Raw genomic sequence first — 17,621 nt, 5'->3', positions numbered from 1 at the left:
TGGCGTGAACGAGTTGGTCGAAAGGGTCTGTTTCTGTGTTGTATACAGAAATGTCATTGCTCTGGAGGAGGTACCAGAGAAGATTTACCAGGATATTGCCTGGGTTGGAAGTTTTAGTTATGAAGAGACCTTGGATAGACTGAGGTTATCTTCTTAGGAACAGAGAAGACTGAGTGGGTACATGATCGAGATGCATAAAAGTATAAGGGGCATGAATAGACTACCCACGGAGGAAACTTTCCCTTCGTGGAAGGATCTATGACCAGGAGACAGCATGTTTAGAGGTATATGAGGATTTCTTTTTCCACTCAGGGAGTAAAAGCTAACTGCCTATAAAGGTGGTAAAGAGAGCAACCCTTATAACATTTAAGGAGTATTTAGATGTGCACTTGCTTTGCCAAGGCATACAAGGCTATTGGCCAAGTGCTGGAAAATAGTATTAGAATACTTTGGTGCTCGTTTTTTTTTTCAAAAAACAGGTGCAGACATGAAGAGCTGAAGGGCCTTTTTTGTGCTTTTGACCTGTCTGACACAGATTTATTCTGATGTTTGGCACATAAAATAGTATCAACTGTTTAAAAAAGTTAAAGACGTGACTATACTCTGGAATCTCACACTGACGTACATGGCCTGTTGTTGACTCTTAAAATATTGATACACAAGAGACACTTACATCTCTCAGAACTACTGTGTGTTCCAACTACTGATGTAGAGACTTCTGAGAAGACCCATAAATAGTTCAAATTTTCTACTGCTGCTGCCAAAGCTATAGTTTTTTTTAAAAACAGTTCGGGACTTCGTTTACTGGCAGCAAATTACCATAAATTATTTACAACTTTGCATATAAAAATTATGTTGTTTTAAACAATTCCACATCAATCTGTTTATTATTCACCAACAAAAAGGGATTTTCTTAGTCTGCTTAGACTTTTACCATAATATATATCAATTACAGAAATTCACAAACCTAATTTTGTTGTACAATATGAGCAAGAATGTTTTGACAAATTATAAAATTGTGTTGTACTGCCACAATTTCAGAGTTCTTACAGCTATTTTGGCATACAATATAGAAAGTTTTAAATAAGATGTTATATATACTCAACAATGCAGTTGACAATATTTGCTAGACGTGTCCATCAAAATTACACTGAAAAACATCCAAACTATAATCTTCATACAATAAGTTATAAAATATAGTAATCTAACCTAAATCATTGCTCCTAAAACAAATGCAAAGTTATTAAAAAAAAGAATATTTGTCTAACTAAATGCACATTCACATGATGTAGCTATTATTGGTTTGATTTTTACAGGGAAAATAATTAAAAAGTCAAATGTAGGGCTGACAATTGCAGTGTTTAGCTCTAATCGAGATTCCTTGGTTAATGAAACAGACTGTGCCCACTTACAAATTGACTAGGTCAACATCAAGCGTTGAATTGAAATGCGATTGAAGTGCGAGGCAATAACCATCTTCAAAAACAATCTCACTATCACCATCTGCCTTTGATTTTCCAAACAACTTGTATATATGTATCACTTTAACACAAAACATCCAAAGCCTTTATCACCAAATCTATCATCACCATCAATATTCTGGGGTCCCAACTGAAAAGAGACAGACTAGGCACATGGCTAAGAGGGATGGTCAGAAGCTGAATATTTTGCACAAGTTCTCCTCCAGATTTCTCAAGGCCACCAGCCTGTACAAAAGTGTAATTAATTATGATGTCTAATCAATGTTTTAATACAGGAAACACATTGACCAACTTGTGCAGTGTGCAGTCTCATCAACAGAAATGTGACAATTACTAGGGCAATTTTGTTTAGGGATTTTTTTCCCATATTAAATATTGATCAGGAAAATAGGGGAATCTTGTACATTATTCAAAATGGTGCCATAGGGTGGCAATTTCTTTTCCTGAGAAAAAATATGGAGTGGGGAATAAAAGTGTGGAGGATTTCTGGTCAGGGATGGGTCAAATGTTTGACCATAATTATATATTCATGCATGTAAAATGACAAATTTCATTAAGACGTTCTGAAACCTGTCAGAATCTCTTCTGGGTTCCAACATCCAGACACCATATTAAAAGTACAACCAGGCAGCACTGCACTCTTTGTCACACAGGTGTGTCAATTAACCTCGCCTCATCATTCTCATTCACTTTAAATGTATCACAGATCAGACAAAAGGTGGCACCATATTTTAGAAATGCCTCTTTGGAGGTTGTCCTGAAGGCTGTCCAGGAGAGAAGGGAACTTTTTTTTCCCCTAAAGATGAGAACAAGAAGCCATCTCAACTGTCAAAAGCAGCCTAGGCAGAAGTGGTTGTGGAGGTCAGTGCCCATGGATGGCCTTAGAAAATTTGGCTCGAGTACCATACAAAAACAAGTGATCTGCTTATTTTGTCAGGGTAGCACTGTTGACTTATTACTTCCTGCTCCTATAAATGAGAATTAGCATCGCAAAACATTACTCGAGAGGTTGGAGGTCAGACAAATCAATCAGATACCTTATCTGGAATCAATGTCTGTCACTTGATTGCAGGTATCAAGGTAGCACTACTGACACTATAGTGGTATTGCTTATGTCACATTCACTAGGGGCAACACTTCAAACATAAAATAAGCTACAATACTCAGCAGCTCACACACCGTCAGGTACTGATATCTTGTTATAATTTAGGAAATGTACATATCGGATAGTCTTTCACCAAAGATTTGCACGGGGCAAGACATAACACAAGATGGCTTTTTGAGTTCAGCCCCACTTTATGTTTGAACAAAGAATTAGCTTGGTAAATAAGGAACCAAATAACTAAAGATGACAAGGGAGTGCTCATGGTGGTAAAGGACAGACAAGAGTTGTAAATTGGATTGTCTTGACTTCCTTGTCTTTTGCTCTGGGCACCCTCACTACTTGTTCCACTTGCTTCTTCTCCTATGTTAAAAGCATAAAAAAGAATCAATTTTCAGTTCCTTTCAGTTCTAAAGGACAATCATTTGGACTCAAAATGTTAACTGTTTTTCTCTCCACAGACGCTGCTCGACCTGCTGAGCTGCTGTTTTTATTTAGGCATTTGTGTCCATGTTTTTTAAAACTCAGACCAGAAAATTCTACCCATGGGATCTTTTTCTTGACCACTTGAGAGGGAAGAGTGAAAACAGCAACTTCAGTCTAAGAGGCTTGAATGTCATGGTGCTAAGGTAAAATAAAAGAATTCCTATTTTTCTTAGGGATGTTTTTCCATCACTGCTAAGCACCTGCTTAGCTTCTGTGGGGATTTTGTAAGTGCCACTAATTTCTGGGACCTCTTTGAGCCTGGGTATTACAGGGTTACAATACCTATGGCTTGCACTCTCCCCTGGGAGTTTATTCTGAAGGCCAGGGTGAGATCTTGGGGGTGGAGATTGGCTTATCCTCTGTTCCCAGAAAATAGGCATGCCCATGCAGCAACTATCCCTTTAACTAATGAACAAGTTATTAATGAGTGAGGAGAGGTCAGATGAACATTATTCTCTGATGACAGGCATAATGCCCCATGGTATATCATCTTTACCTGTCTTATTCAGTTTCATTGGCTATTCTTGACAAAACTGAAATATAATTCAACACATTTGTTAAATTTTAACTCAAGTATAAACAATATAATTTTGAAAATACAAACTATTGACATAATAGCAAGATAAAACAAGCTTTCACAGTCTAAAAGACATGCCATTATTATTTTAACATTGAATTTGATAGCTAAACAAACTCTGAAGCCATTGATTTTAACTGTTACAGCTGCACAGGGACAAAAAGGACATGGAGAAGAAGTTTGTCAACCAATAATTAAGCACCTTACAGCAACATAAATCATGTACCACCCCTGCAAATAAAACATTATTCCACTATTCTGCACGAAGAGTTTAAAAAAAAAAGCAATTTCTCAAAAAAAAAGTGTACCTTTGGTTCAGAAACAACAAAAAAAATCAGTTTTTAAGATTTACCTTATTATTTCATTTTCCTTTGAATTTGAAACAAAATTAACCTTTCTTCCAGGGTTATTAAGAAACATAATCTTTTCACTCTCATAAGCTTTCAACTTCTCTTTGAGCTCCGTAATCTGTGGAACAGAAAAAGCAAGACAGATCTGAGCTCCTGAACTAAATTATCATTTTTAATAAGCTGTCCATACCTTTGTTGACTTAGGACTTGACTTCTCCAAAGCCCTCTTTGACATAGTGAAGTAAACAAGTTTTCCAGTATTATAAAAATATATTTTATGTCCATAATACACATTTTGAAGAGAATACACATTTTATAGTGGTAGACAAATGTTTGTTGTTCTAACATAGCGACTATTTACCTCTTTCCTTTGCTCCTCACAAATCTTTGCATATTTCCCCACATGGTTATTCAGATTCAAAATATTACTCTTTACCTGCAGAAGTAAGAAGAAAGTAGGATAATTACAACAAAACAAATTAATACAAACTTATGCCATGTAAAATATCACAAAAAAAATCAAGATTTTGTTCATATTTTACAAATGACAATTTCCAGTTAGCAATGTCTGCAGAGACAAAGAAAGATGGCAGTCCTGGAATCTGAGAATCTTCTGCTTGGTTTTACATCCCTACTACATATAAAATAGTATGGTACACCTTCAATTATGACCAGATTGAAAATGATTCATAGGAATACACAAGCTAAAGTCTTGCATTTCACTTACACAGCATGCTTTAACTAAATTACAATAAATTTTTGTATTAAATTATAAAAGGTTAAGTGCAATTATAAGTATTTTAATTTAATGTGGCAAAATACACAGCATAGTGCACACACACATGAATCAAACATATGAAAAGATTGAAATCATACCAATAAAGTCCAAACAAGATATTCGACAGCCAAATTTATTCGGACCTATCTTATAGCAAAAATACACATTTCTTTGTTAAAAATCAAAGAATACTAGGTTATAGTCCAACAGGTTTAACTGAAAGCACTAGCTTTCGGAGCACCGCTTCTTCATCAGGTGGTTGTGCTTCCAAAGTCCTGATCAATGTGTTTAATTCACGGATGTGTTCTTTGGTCAGATCAGCCAGTGGTTACCTGTAGTGTTCCTGGTTGTTCAGTTGTCGATATACTTCCTTGCAGTAGTCTGTTCTATTCTAAATGACAATGGCTCCTCCTTTATCTGCTGGTTTGATGACAATGTTGTGATTGGTTTTGAGAGCCTGGATGGCATTGCGTTGTGAACGGGTGATATTTTGCTCTACCTTGTGGGTACGGCTGATGAATCTGGCATTTGTATATTTCCTGACGGTTTGAGCACACATGTCAAGCCCAGGGCAGCAGCCCTCGAGTGGGGTCCAAGTTGACACCTTCTTCAGTCGCTCCTCTACAGATCCCGGTGATGACTGCTCCAGTTCATCAGTGGGTTCGTTGGGATCACTGCTGGCACCTTGAAAGAATTCCCGGAGTCTCATTCGTCTGATGAACTCCTCAGTGTCTGCTGCAAGAACCAATTTGGTGGTGGGGCAGAAGTTGCGACCCTTGCCCAGGACTTCAATCTCTTCCGGCTGAAGGGTGTGGTCCGATAAGTTGATAATAGACTTCCCCGCAGTGATTCTGTTATTTACTGTGGTGCCAGGGTGGGCTTTGCTACTACTGGTGAGAATTCCAAGTTTCTCCAGTTTTTTGTTTTTGGTGTGCATGTAAGTGGTGTAGTTTTGTCGCCTTGTTTGTTTGGCAATGTTGTGTAATTGTCCTGCTGTATCCTGAGCGCAGGATGAGAGTGTGGACTCCACCTAAATTTCAAGGTTGTGGCACCTGCTGTAGAGTTGGTGCACGAGATGACTGAAGAGTTTGCGAGAGTGGCAAAGTCTCTCTGCGTCGTCTGTGTTGTAGGTTGACTGGAGTGGGTTCGTGATCCATAATCCTTTTAGGATCTTTCCTGCTTGCCTGCATTTCTGTAGAAACTTGATGTCTGTGTCGATCTTGGAGATCCTCTCCACTTTAAGCCGGCAGTTAGTGGTGTCGATAGTAGTCATGATTTGGAGATACCAGTGTTGGACTAGCTTTCGGAGTGTTACTCCTTCATCAGGTGGTAGTCCACAACCACCTGATGAAGGAGCAGTGCTCCGAAAGATAGTGCTTCCAATTAAACCTGTTGGACTATAACCTGGTGTTGTGTGATTTTTAACTTTGTACACCCCAGTCCAACACTGGCATCTCCAAAACATTCCTTTGTAGTTTTGTTTCAACTTTTCATTTCTAATGGTTTTATAGGCCGCATTTGTAATTCCATAAACATTCACACATTAAATTCTCCTGCCAGTGATGGTTCTCTAACACCCCAGTTTTGTATTTCCTAGCTCCTCAGCCTCTACAATAGAAATATATCATGGAAGCAGACCTTTCGATCCAAGTCGTCCATGCCAGTCAAGTTTCCTAAACTGAACTAGTCCCATTTGTCTGCATTTGGCCTAAATCTCTCTAAAGTTTTCCTATCGATATACTGGTCCGAATGTCTTTTATATGTTATAATTGTATCCATCTCAACCATTTCCTTTGGGAGTGCATTGCATACACTCACCATCCTCCATGTGAACACGTTGCCCCTCAGGTCCCTTTTAAACCTATGCCCTCTAGTTTTGGATTCCCATACCCTCGCAAAAAACATTTTGGCGATTCAGCTTATCTCTGCTCTTCATAATTTTATAAAATTCTATAAGGTCACCCCCTCAGCTTCCTTGCTCCAGGGAAACAAGTGTCTATCCAGCCTCCATATAATTCAAGCTCTCTCGTCCTGGCAGCATCCTTGTAAATTTTCCACTCCCATGTCATTTCAAACCATTTTAAAATGTTCTTATAGCTTAAAAAAAACACACACACAAGGACAAAATATAAGGAATGACAAAGTGCAACTTTAAAACAGTACTGTATCAAAATCTTGATCCAGGTTTCTCCTTTTCATAATTGAGCTTCACATGAATACAGTGGCTTTTAATCATGTGCTATGCTATTGGAGATCAACGAATAAATATTTAAACATACAAAATAAAAACCTACTGAAGATTTGATGTATTTTGCTCTATTGGCATACTTCAGAGTGTTATATGTGTCATCATAAGACAAAGAGGATGGGCTGACAGCAGCTATCATAATTGTCTGGCAATTTCCACCTAGGGAATCCTTCAACAGGCGTGTTAGCTTACTGTTTCTGTAGGGAATGTGCTGGGTCTTCCTCTGGAAGATAAAAACAAAGTCACTTAACAAAAATTTCTATTCATATTAAACATAGCCTTTTGCTGAAAATACAGCTAATTCCACATGAAAATATTAGCAGCTTAAATCTGTCAATATTTTGTCAAAATTTTTGAACTTTATAGAACCTGGTGAAATTAAAATTGACAAGTCTGCAAAGTAAACAGCAACAAGTATTACTTGGGAGAGTCTGAGACTAACCTGGGGCTTTAAAAAGTACCTTTAAATTTGAAGTATTGAGTTAAAGAGGAATCGCATTACAACTACCTCTGACATAGGTAGCTGTAATGGGATTAAAATGCAACTGGTGTTCACCAGGCAGTAACAATTTTTTTTTAAACAAATTAGATGTGCTGGAACTGCAACTTGGCAAGGATATAACAATTGCATTTTAGAGAGAATAGTTAAAACAGGGTAGTGAATGGAATTTTTGGCCCTCAATAATAGGGTATAGGCTCAAATGTACTACATACCTTGGACAAATAATGTAAGTTGCCATTCTTAGTATTTATTGAGCAAGTGATTTAGAATGAAGTATTTCGTTTGCCCACATCTGGAATACTGCAGAGAGTTCTGGTCTCCACACCATCAGAACAATGTGGAGGCTTTGGAGGGGGCACAGAAAAGGTTTACCGTGTTGTCACGTATGGAAGGTATTAGCTATGAGGAGAAATAAGACAAATTCATTTTCACTTGGAACATCAGACGCTAAGGGACAACCTGTTTGAGGGATTATGGATAGAACAGATAGACGGAACCTTTTTCCCCCAGAGTGGAAATGTCAATTACTACGGGATAAAGGGATAACTTTAAATACATGTTTTTTTTAAAACACAGAAGCTGGTAACTGCTTGGAATACGCTGCCAGAGGATGTTGTAGAAGCAGATACCATAGCAACATTTCAGAGGCACCTTGACTTACACAGATTGGTGGGGAACAAAGGGATAAGGACTGTATGGAGGTAAAATGATTTTAGGTTAGAAAAGGCATAATGAGTCAGCAGAGTCCTGGTGGGCCAAGGGACCAGTTATTGTGCTGCACTGTTCTTTGTTTCAGAATCTCTGTCTGATGTTGCAAAAAAAAAAATTTACTGGATCGTAAGAGATTATTTGATGAGAAGTCAGTGACTCTCACAGCTCCTTGATTAACATTCATGTTTCCAACCAACAGCATCAGATATAATTTCTGAATATAGATAACAGTGACTACAATATAAAAACTAATTCATTAAATTCATAAGATTTGTTTAGGGATGCCATACACATACAGAAATATGACGTGTTGCACAACGTGGTTGACTACCCTCAAATGTTGTGGAAATACTGTGTTTTACAGCACAGGTGTATGCGGCATGGTATTAAGAATGACAACATACGCAAAAATACGAAAGATAGCTTATTCATGGCCAATCTAGAAAAAACATGCCAAGTTTTGATTTGGCTCATTACTTCCTGATCTTTGCAATCAGGAAAGCGATGGAAGGAGCCATCAACGCCTCTACGCAAAACTTCATCAAAATGTTGTTTGAGGTTATTGGAGGCCAATCATTGTCACCCAAGAAAATTGCTGCAGAAATTACTCAAGGAGCCATGCTTGACTGAGCCATTTTAAGTTACTTCATGAATGACCTTCTGTCAATGGTAAAGCCAGGAAAGAGGCTACTAAAATATACTGTAGTTCAGCTATATTTGCAATGCTTACCAAACAGTTCATACCAGCCGACTATATTCAGGATAACATCGAGGATGAACTAACAAACGGTAGGCAAAACTTGAATTATTGAAAAGTTAGGCAATGATCATCAACAGCAGAAAACACAAAAGCATCACTGAATACCAAAACCTGAAAACAGTTTATCCACAAAAGCAGACAAAATACTTTATCAGTGACTCACTTCTTCGCACCTTAAAGCCTCTGAAGCACAAATCAGAAATACAGTGTTCACAGTTAACTGTGCTAAAGTACCTATTCGAAACGGCTCAGGGAATCCCTGATGGATTTGACCTGTAGCCTCTCATGGTTCGTCCAGAGATTGTACTCTGTGGTAGTCTGGAATATAAACTCTTACAGACAGTTTAGTTTAAATTATTACTTTTATTTACCAATGGCATCAATGTTACACTATAACATAGACACCTACATGCAAAGCTTGAGCTAAGGTTCTAAAATATACTATGTTTAGCACAGTAGCTCCTAAGAGCTCTCTCAGACTACTCCTGTTATTATTGCAAACAAGCTATCTTTATACAGAAATTGGTATTAAAAAGTTACAAAAACACCACATTCTTAATCAGATAAGCAGCAATAAAATGGCAAAAGTTCTCAACTGTATGTGCCTACACCCAAGGCACAGCCCCAGCATGCTTAGCCTCATCGTTGGTAGTTATCCTTCAGCTGGATAGATCTGAGGTCTGTCTAACCAATGCTACCTTGACCTATGAAACTTATTTAACGCCCAATTCAATAATAAAGCTTTCCTTCTTTCAATATCTGTGTCAGCACTCTTGAACTTGTGAGAAAGTCATTATGCAAGTGTATATTGCTCATAACTAAATGTCATTGAATCCAAAAATCAAGTTCTTTTACATAAATTGATTAAAGTTTTGCTTTGTAGAACAGTGTTGGAATATTTCAGAGAAAAAAATTGCCAAAGCTTTTTATCTTGCACTCATCACAGCATGCACAAGAATGCCTAATTTCAAATGAAGCACCAATTTATACCACATGAGGAAAGGGTGCTGCTCAGCAGGCAGTCTGACAGCAACTCAGCAAGGTGTTACTGCGGAGAATACACAAGAGAACTACTGTTTCCCATGATTCTGTTTGGGGGAGGTGAGAGACAATAATCCTTTGCGAGAGTCAGAGCAGGGATGGGGCTTCTGGTCTCAGATCTGGATGAAAAATCACCAATAGAATCAACAATTGTGATCCTTCAGAACTGATCAGATTGCAGAATAGCTAATGATAGAAAAGTCTGTTGTGGTTCTGTTCGCCGAGCTGGAAGTTTTTGTTGCCATCGTTTCGTCCCCTGGCTAGGTGACATCATCAGTGCTTGGGAGCCTCCTGCGAAGCGCTTCTTTGATGTTTCCTCCAGTGTTTATAGTGGTCTGTCCCTGCCGCTTCCGGTTGTCAGTTTCAGCTGTCCGCTGTAGCGGTTGGTATATTGGTTCCAGGTCGATGTGTTTGTTGATGGAGTTTGTGGATGAATGCCATGCCTCTAGGAATTCCCTGGCTGTTCCCTGTCTGGCTTGCCCTATGATAGTAGTGTTGTCCCAGTCGAAATCATGTTGCTTATTGTCTGCTTGTGTGGCTACTAAGGATAGTTGGTCGTGTCGTTTCGTGGCTAGTTGATGTTCATGTATGCGGATTGTTAGCTGTCTTCCTGTTTGTCCTATATAGTGTTTTGTGCAGTCCTTGCATGGTACTTTGTACACTACATTAGTTTTGCTCATGTTGGGTATCGGGTCCTTCGTTCTGGTGAGTTGTTGTCCGAGCGTGGCTGTTGGTTTGTGTGATGTTATGAGTCCTAGTGGTCGCAGTAGTCTGGCTGTCAGTTCCGAGATGCTCCTGATGTATGGTAGTGTGGCTAGTCCTTTTGGTTGTGGTATGTCCTCGTTCCGTGGTCTTTCTCTTAGGCATCTGTTGATGAAGTCGCGCGGGTATCCGTTTTTGGCGAATACCTTGAAGAGGTGTTCCTCTTCTTCTTTTTGCAGTTCTGGTGTACTGCAGTGTGTTGTGGCCCTTTTGAATAGTGTCCTGATGCAGCTTCGTTTGTGTGTGTTGGGGTGGTTACTTTCATAGTTTAGGACTTGGTCTGTGTGTGTGGCTTTCCTGTATACTCTTGTAGTGAATTCTCCGTTCGGTGTTCTCTGTACCATCACGTCTAGGAATGGGAGTTGGCTATCCTTTTCTTCTTCTCTCGTGAATCGGATTCCTGTGAGTCGGATTCCCACAGACACGGAAAGAACAATACTGGCCAAGGGACTCAACTACAACCACAGGGACGCCAAGACAGCAGACTTCCTAGCAGCACTAGAATGCACACTCAGGAACAATGGACTGACAGAAGAGACACAACAAACAGTGAGACAAACCGTCGTACCTATGATAATAAGGAAAAGACAAACTCTTAACCTCAACACCAAGGAGAGGGAAACACTGAAATCACTAAGAAACGATAAGAACATAATCATACTACCAGCAGATAAAGGCAGAATGACGGTCATCCTAGATAAATCTGATTACATCCAAAAAGCACAACAACTACTTGCAGATATCAACACCTACCAAATGAAGGAATTTGACCCCACACCACAACTCACCAATAGGATAAATAACACACTAAGGAATCTACAAAAAAACGGACAGATAACAGAGCTGACCTACAAAGAATGAAACCGGAAAGCAACAACACCCCCAGATTCTATGGATTACCTAAAGTACACAAACCAGACATCCACTCAGACCCATAGTATCATTGCCAGGGACACCATCATACAAACTGGCCAAAGAACTACAACAGAAACTGAAACACCTGGTCAGCAGATCCAATCACTCTATACAATCAACACAGGAATTCTTGGACATCATCAGAAATATACACATAGACAAAGAAGAAACCATGATATCATTCGACGTGACGGCACTGTTCACTTCGATTGACAAAACCCTAGCCAGAGAAACAATAGCCAACCTACTGGACATACAGAACAGAAAACAGGACGCTGAACCCAACAAAGATGGCATACTTAAACTACTGGACTTGTGCCTCACAACACACTTCACATTCAACAACCAGATATATGAACAAATCAACGGAACACCCATGGGATCACCAATCTCGGGACTCATAGCAGAGGCAGTTATGCAAAGGTTAGAACAAACAGTCCTACCACAAATTCAACCCAAACTCTGGGTCAGATATGTCGATGACACGTTTGTAATCATTAAAAACACGGAAATAGAAAAAACACACCGGCACACTCACAGGAATCCGATTCACGAGAGAAGAAGAAAAGGATAGCCAACTCCAATTCCTAGACGTGATGGTACAGAGAACACCGGAGAATTCACTACAAGGGTATTCAGGAAAACCACACACACAGACCAAGTCCTAAACTATCAAAGTAACCACCCCAACACACACAAACGAAGCTGCATCAGGACACTATTCAAAAGGGCCACAACACACTGCAGTACACCAGAACTGCAAAAAGAAGAAGAGGAACACCTCTTCAAGGTATTCGCCAAAAACGGATACCCGCGCGACTTCATCAACAGATGCCTAAGAGAAAGACCACGGAACGAGGACATACCACAACCAAAAGGACTAGCCACACTACCATACATCAGGAGCATCTCGGAACTGACAGCCAGACTACTGCGACCACTAGGACTCATAACATCACACAAACCAATAGCCACGCTCAGACAACAACTCACCAGAACGAAGGACCCGATACCCAACATGAGCAAAACTAATGTAGTGTACAAAGTACCATGCAAGGACTGCACAAAACACTATATAGGACAAACAGGAAGACAGCTAACAATCCGCATACATGAACATCAACTAGCCACGAAACGACACGACCAACTATCCTTAGTAGCCACACAAGCAGACAACAAGCAACATGATTTCGACTGGGACAACACTACTATCATAGGGCAAGCCAGACAGAGAACAGCCAGGGAATTCCTAGAGGCATGGCATTCATCAACAAACTCCATCAACAAACACATCGACCTGGACCCAATATACCAACCACTACAGCGGACAGCTGAAACTGACAACCGGAAGCGGCAGGGACAGACCACTATAAACACCGAAGGAAACATCAAAGAAGCGCTTTGCAGGAGGCTCCCAAGCACTGATGATGTCGCCTAGCCAGGGGACGAAACGTTTGCAACAAAAACTTCCAGCTCGGCGAACAGAACCACAACAACGAGCACCCGAGCTACAAATCTTCGCACAAACTTTGAATAGAAAAGTCTAAATCAGGAAGTGTAAGTTAGAGAATTTAATTTATTGCCAAGTACTGTACAGGAAACAAAATTGAGAAAGAAAAATAGAATTGAGGAAAGAAACAAGAAAAGAAAACAATTAACAGTTGGAGAAAAGACACTGCATTTAATTTAATGCCAGAGAATTAGTTTGGCTACATTTAAACTCATCATGCATCAAAAATTTGCACCAGAAAAAGGGACATTTACTTTATCTCAAGTTTAGTAGATATGATCATAGCAATGAAAAGCTGTGCCAAGTGTTTCAATGTTGAAACTATTAGTGTAGCCATTGGAAGAGTGGACAGCATCATAGCAGTCGTGAGCACTGCTACTTTACAATTGGCATGCTCTCCCTGTGTCTATGTGGGTTTCTACTGGGTACTCAGATTTCCTCTGAGTCCAAAGATGTGCAGGTTAGGTTGATTAGATGTGCTTAAAAACTGCCCTGTCGTGTGCAGGTTAGGTGGATTAGCGAGTAGTTACAGGGATAGGGTGTGCGTCTAGGTGGTACCCTCTTCAGGAGGTCGGTGCAGACTCGATGGGCCAAATAGCCTCTATTTGTAGGGATTCTATGGACATGGACAGCAAATTATTTCAGTCCTTAACTGTGCATGAGAAGTTGCTTAAATTTGTTTCCTGATTTTCATTGTAATAATGGTGAGCACTGACAACCTCACTGTTACGTTCAACTTAAAATTCAGTCATCTGAAAATAACCTATGATATAATTTCTTACTCAAGAGCCTGCAAGCTTTCTTTAGCTTAAATGTTCATTGGTTTGGCATAGCAGACATATCTAATCTTCTCCATAACCAAAAGCAAAAAATTCAAAACAATCGAAGTACTGAAGGAAGTTACAGGTTTTTGGCCACTGTTGATAATCTTATCTGCAAGAGAATTGAAGGAATACGACAGCTCAATTTCTTACTGTTTTCCCACTGTTACAATTGCCCATTTTCAAATTTTAATGATTCAGAAGTCAACCTGAATTCTCTTGTTGACAATTTTTTTTAAGACAACATTGGTGGACTAATCGTACACAAATTCCATTATGCTCTTTTGACATTTTGGTTCTAATTCTCTTTTAATCTTGTGTTAGTAATGCAATATAATGTCATTACTAAAATAATCTTGGGAATGAGACATTTTACATTGCATTGTTTCAAGCTTATTCATTTTACTTTTCATCATAACAGTGCAAACATCAGATTCTCACTGAACTTGAATTTAAGAATTTAATTAACTGCCCTTTGATGATAGACGTTATACAGCGTAGTTCCTTTCATTAAGATTTTAATTTAACGTTCATATATCACTTAACCGGGAAGTTACTAAAGTAACTCTTTAGTGTTACTTTTGTTTTATTCATTCACAGGATGAGGGCGTTGCTGGCTAGGCCAGCACTTATTGCCTATCCATAATTGCCCAGAGGGCAGTTAAGAGTCAACTAAATTGCTGTGGGTCTGGAGTCACATGTCGGCTAGCCCAGGTAAAGATGGTAGTTTCCTTCCCCAAAGGACGTTAGTGAGCCAGATGAGCTTTTCCCGACAATAGATAATGGATTCATGGTCATCATTAGATCCTTAATTTCAAGTATTTATTGAATTCGTGGCAGGCCCCCAGAACATTATCTAGGTCACTCAATTAACAGTCCAGCGACATTATCATTAGGCCATCACCTCCATATGACAGTAAGTCACTTGGCCCCTCAAGCCCCTCAACCACACAATTCTCATATCCCCTATAATCTTTCATCCCCTTGGGTGATCAAAAATTTACCTTTGTTTTAGAAATATTTAACAATTCTATAACCACCACGTGATGAAAGGAATTCCAAAGGCTCAACTCTGAGAAAAAAAAAAGTTTCTGCATCAGTATTCCTTTTAAAATTTCTTTCCCGTCTTTCGAGCCTTCAAGGTTGAAGACTGAAATCCAATGTCATGATTGACGTGCAAGCACCATTTACCATGCTTGGAACCTTGAAGTGACTGCACAAGAAGGAACAATACTAACCTTAGTCATCCTTTATCTTTAAACTATGATCCCTAGTTCTCGAATCTTCCCAAGACGAAATACCCTTTCGACATCAATCTTGTCAACTGCCCTTAGGACTTTATATGCTTCAATTACATTGGCTTCCAAACCTCAGAAGATATAGCCCAGCCTGTCCAGCCTCTCCTCATCAGGCAATCCACTTATTCCTGGTATTAGTCCAGTAAACCCTCACTGAACTGCTTCCAATTCATTAACATTCTCTGCAAGTCTGGCAATAACTTCTATTGTGGTTGTGGGTATGTTCCCCGATCTGGGAAGTTGATTTGCAGACGTTTCGTCCCCTGTCTCGGTGACATCTTCGGTGCTTTGGAGTCTCCTGTGAAGTGCTGCTGTACGGTGCTGCTTCTGTTTGCTTGTTGTAGTGGCCTGTATATTGGGTTGAGGTCAATGTGCTTGTTGATGAAATCCTTGCCTGAGTGCCATGCTGCGAGAAATTATCTGGCTGTCCCCTGTTCGGCTTGTCCTATGATCACGGTGTTGTCACAGTCGAATTTGTGGTCCTTATCAGCTGTGTGTATGGCTACTCGGGACAGCTGATCGTGGCATTTAGTGGCGAGTTGGTGTTCATGGATGCGGATCGCGGGTTGCTTGCCTGTTTGCCATATGTAGTGTTTCGTGCAGTCTTTGCATGAAATCCTGTAAATCATGTTAACCTTGCATATGATGGTGGAATGTGGGACAGCCAGAAAATTTCTAGAAGCATGGAACTCAGCCACAGACTTCATCAACAAGCATATTGACCTAGACCCAATATACTGGCCACTCCAATGAACAACCGGAACCGGCAATTGGAAGCAGCAGAAACAGAACCAAATAAATTCCAGAAGACACAGTACAATAGCGCTTCACAGGAGGTGTCAAAGCACTGAAGATGTCACCTAGGCAGGGGATGAAACGCCTACAAATCAACTTCCCAGCTCTGCGAACATACCCACAACCACTACAACTGGCACTCGAACTATAAATCTTTACACAAACCTTAAACAATTCTGTACACAGCACTCCAGATACGATTTCACCAATGTCCTGCATAACTGAAGTACAACTTAGAGATATAGAGATGTACAGCGTGGAAACAGATCCTTTGGTGCAACTCATCCATGCTAAATTAATCTAGTCCCATTTGCCAGCACTCGGCCCATATGCGTCTAAGCCCTTCCTTTTCATATACCCATTCAGATGCCTTTTAAATGTTCAAATTGTGCCAGCCGCCACCACCTCTCTGGCAGTCGTGTCATACACACACCACTCTCTGCATGGAAAAGTTGCCCCTTAGTTCTCTTAAACCTTTCCCCCCTCACCCTAAATCTAGGCTCTGTAGTTCTGGACTCCATTCCAATAATGACCTGTACAGCTGCAACATGACCACCCAACCCCTATACTCAATGTTCTGACCAATAAAGGAAAGCACACTAAACACGTTCTTCACTATCCTATCTACCTGTAACTCCACTTTCAAGGAGCTATGAACCTGCATTCAGCAACATGCCCCAGGATATTACCATTAAGTGTATAGGTCCTGCCCTGATTTGCCTTTCTAAAATGCAGCTCCTCACATTTATCTAAATTAAACTCCATCCTGCCACTCCTCAGCCCATTGATCAAGATCCTGTTGTAATCGGAGGCAACCTTCACTGTCCACTACACTTTTAATTTTGGTGTCATCTGCAAACTTACTAACTATACCTCTTAAGCTCACATTCAAACTATTGATAAAAATGGCAAAAGCTATTGCACCCAGCACCGATCCTTGTTGCACTCCACTGATCACAGGCCTCCAGTCTGAAAAACAACCCTCCACCACCACCCTCTGTCTTCTACCTTCGAGCCAATTCTGTATCCAAATGGCTAGTTCTCCCTGTATTCCATGAGATCTAACCCTGCTAACCAGTCTCCCAAGGGGAAGCTTGCTGAACACCTTACTGAAGTCCATATAGATCATATCCACCGCTCTGCCCTCAACAATCCTCTGTTACTTTTTCAAAAAACTCAATCAAGTTTGTGAGACATTATTTCCCACACACAAAGCCATGTTGACTATCCCTAATCAATCCTTGCCTTTCTAAATACATGTAAATCCTGTCCCTCAGCATTCCCTCCAACCACTTGCTTATCAGGATCACCGGTCAATAGTTCCCTGGCATGTCCTTACCACCTTTCTTAAACAATGGTAACACATTAGCCAACCTGCAATCTTTTGGCACCTCACCTGTGACCATCTATGATACAAATATCTCAGCAAGGGGCCCAACAATCACTTCCCAAGCTTCCCACAAATTTCTTGGGTGCACTTGATC

General features: G+C 40.0%; 1 protein-coding gene across 4 annotated transcripts in view; it reads right to left on the bottom strand.

Annotated features, from left to right (window-relative positions):
- kif18a (kinesin family member 18A) overlaps positions 1-17,621 on the bottom strand; it is a 109,319-nt gene that overhangs the window by 53,100 nt on the left and 38,598 nt on the right. For all 4 annotated transcript variants that reach the window (XM_043705435.2, XM_043705436.2, XM_087996306.1 and 1 more), the window contains exons 7-9: positions 7,069-7,245; positions 4,358-4,432; positions 3,999-4,114 (exon numbers count right to left, since the gene is read on the bottom strand). In XM_043705435.2, coding sequence (XP_043561370.2) covers positions 3,999-4,114; positions 4,358-4,432; positions 7,069-7,245 — 368 coding nt within the window. The remainder of the gene's footprint in view (positions 1-3,998; positions 4,115-4,357; positions 4,433-7,068; positions 7,246-17,621) is intronic.

Source organism: Chiloscyllium plagiosum, unplaced genomic scaffold (assembly GCF_037043375.1).
Source record: "Chiloscyllium plagiosum isolate Xiang-an unplaced genomic scaffold, Cpla_swu_hap1 HiC_scaffold_18, whole genome shotgun sequence".
Classification (NCBI taxonomy): domain Eukaryota; kingdom Metazoa; phylum Chordata; class Chondrichthyes; order Orectolobiformes; family Hemiscylliidae; genus Chiloscyllium; species Chiloscyllium plagiosum.
This window is presented reverse-complemented; position numbering and strand designations above follow the sequence as displayed.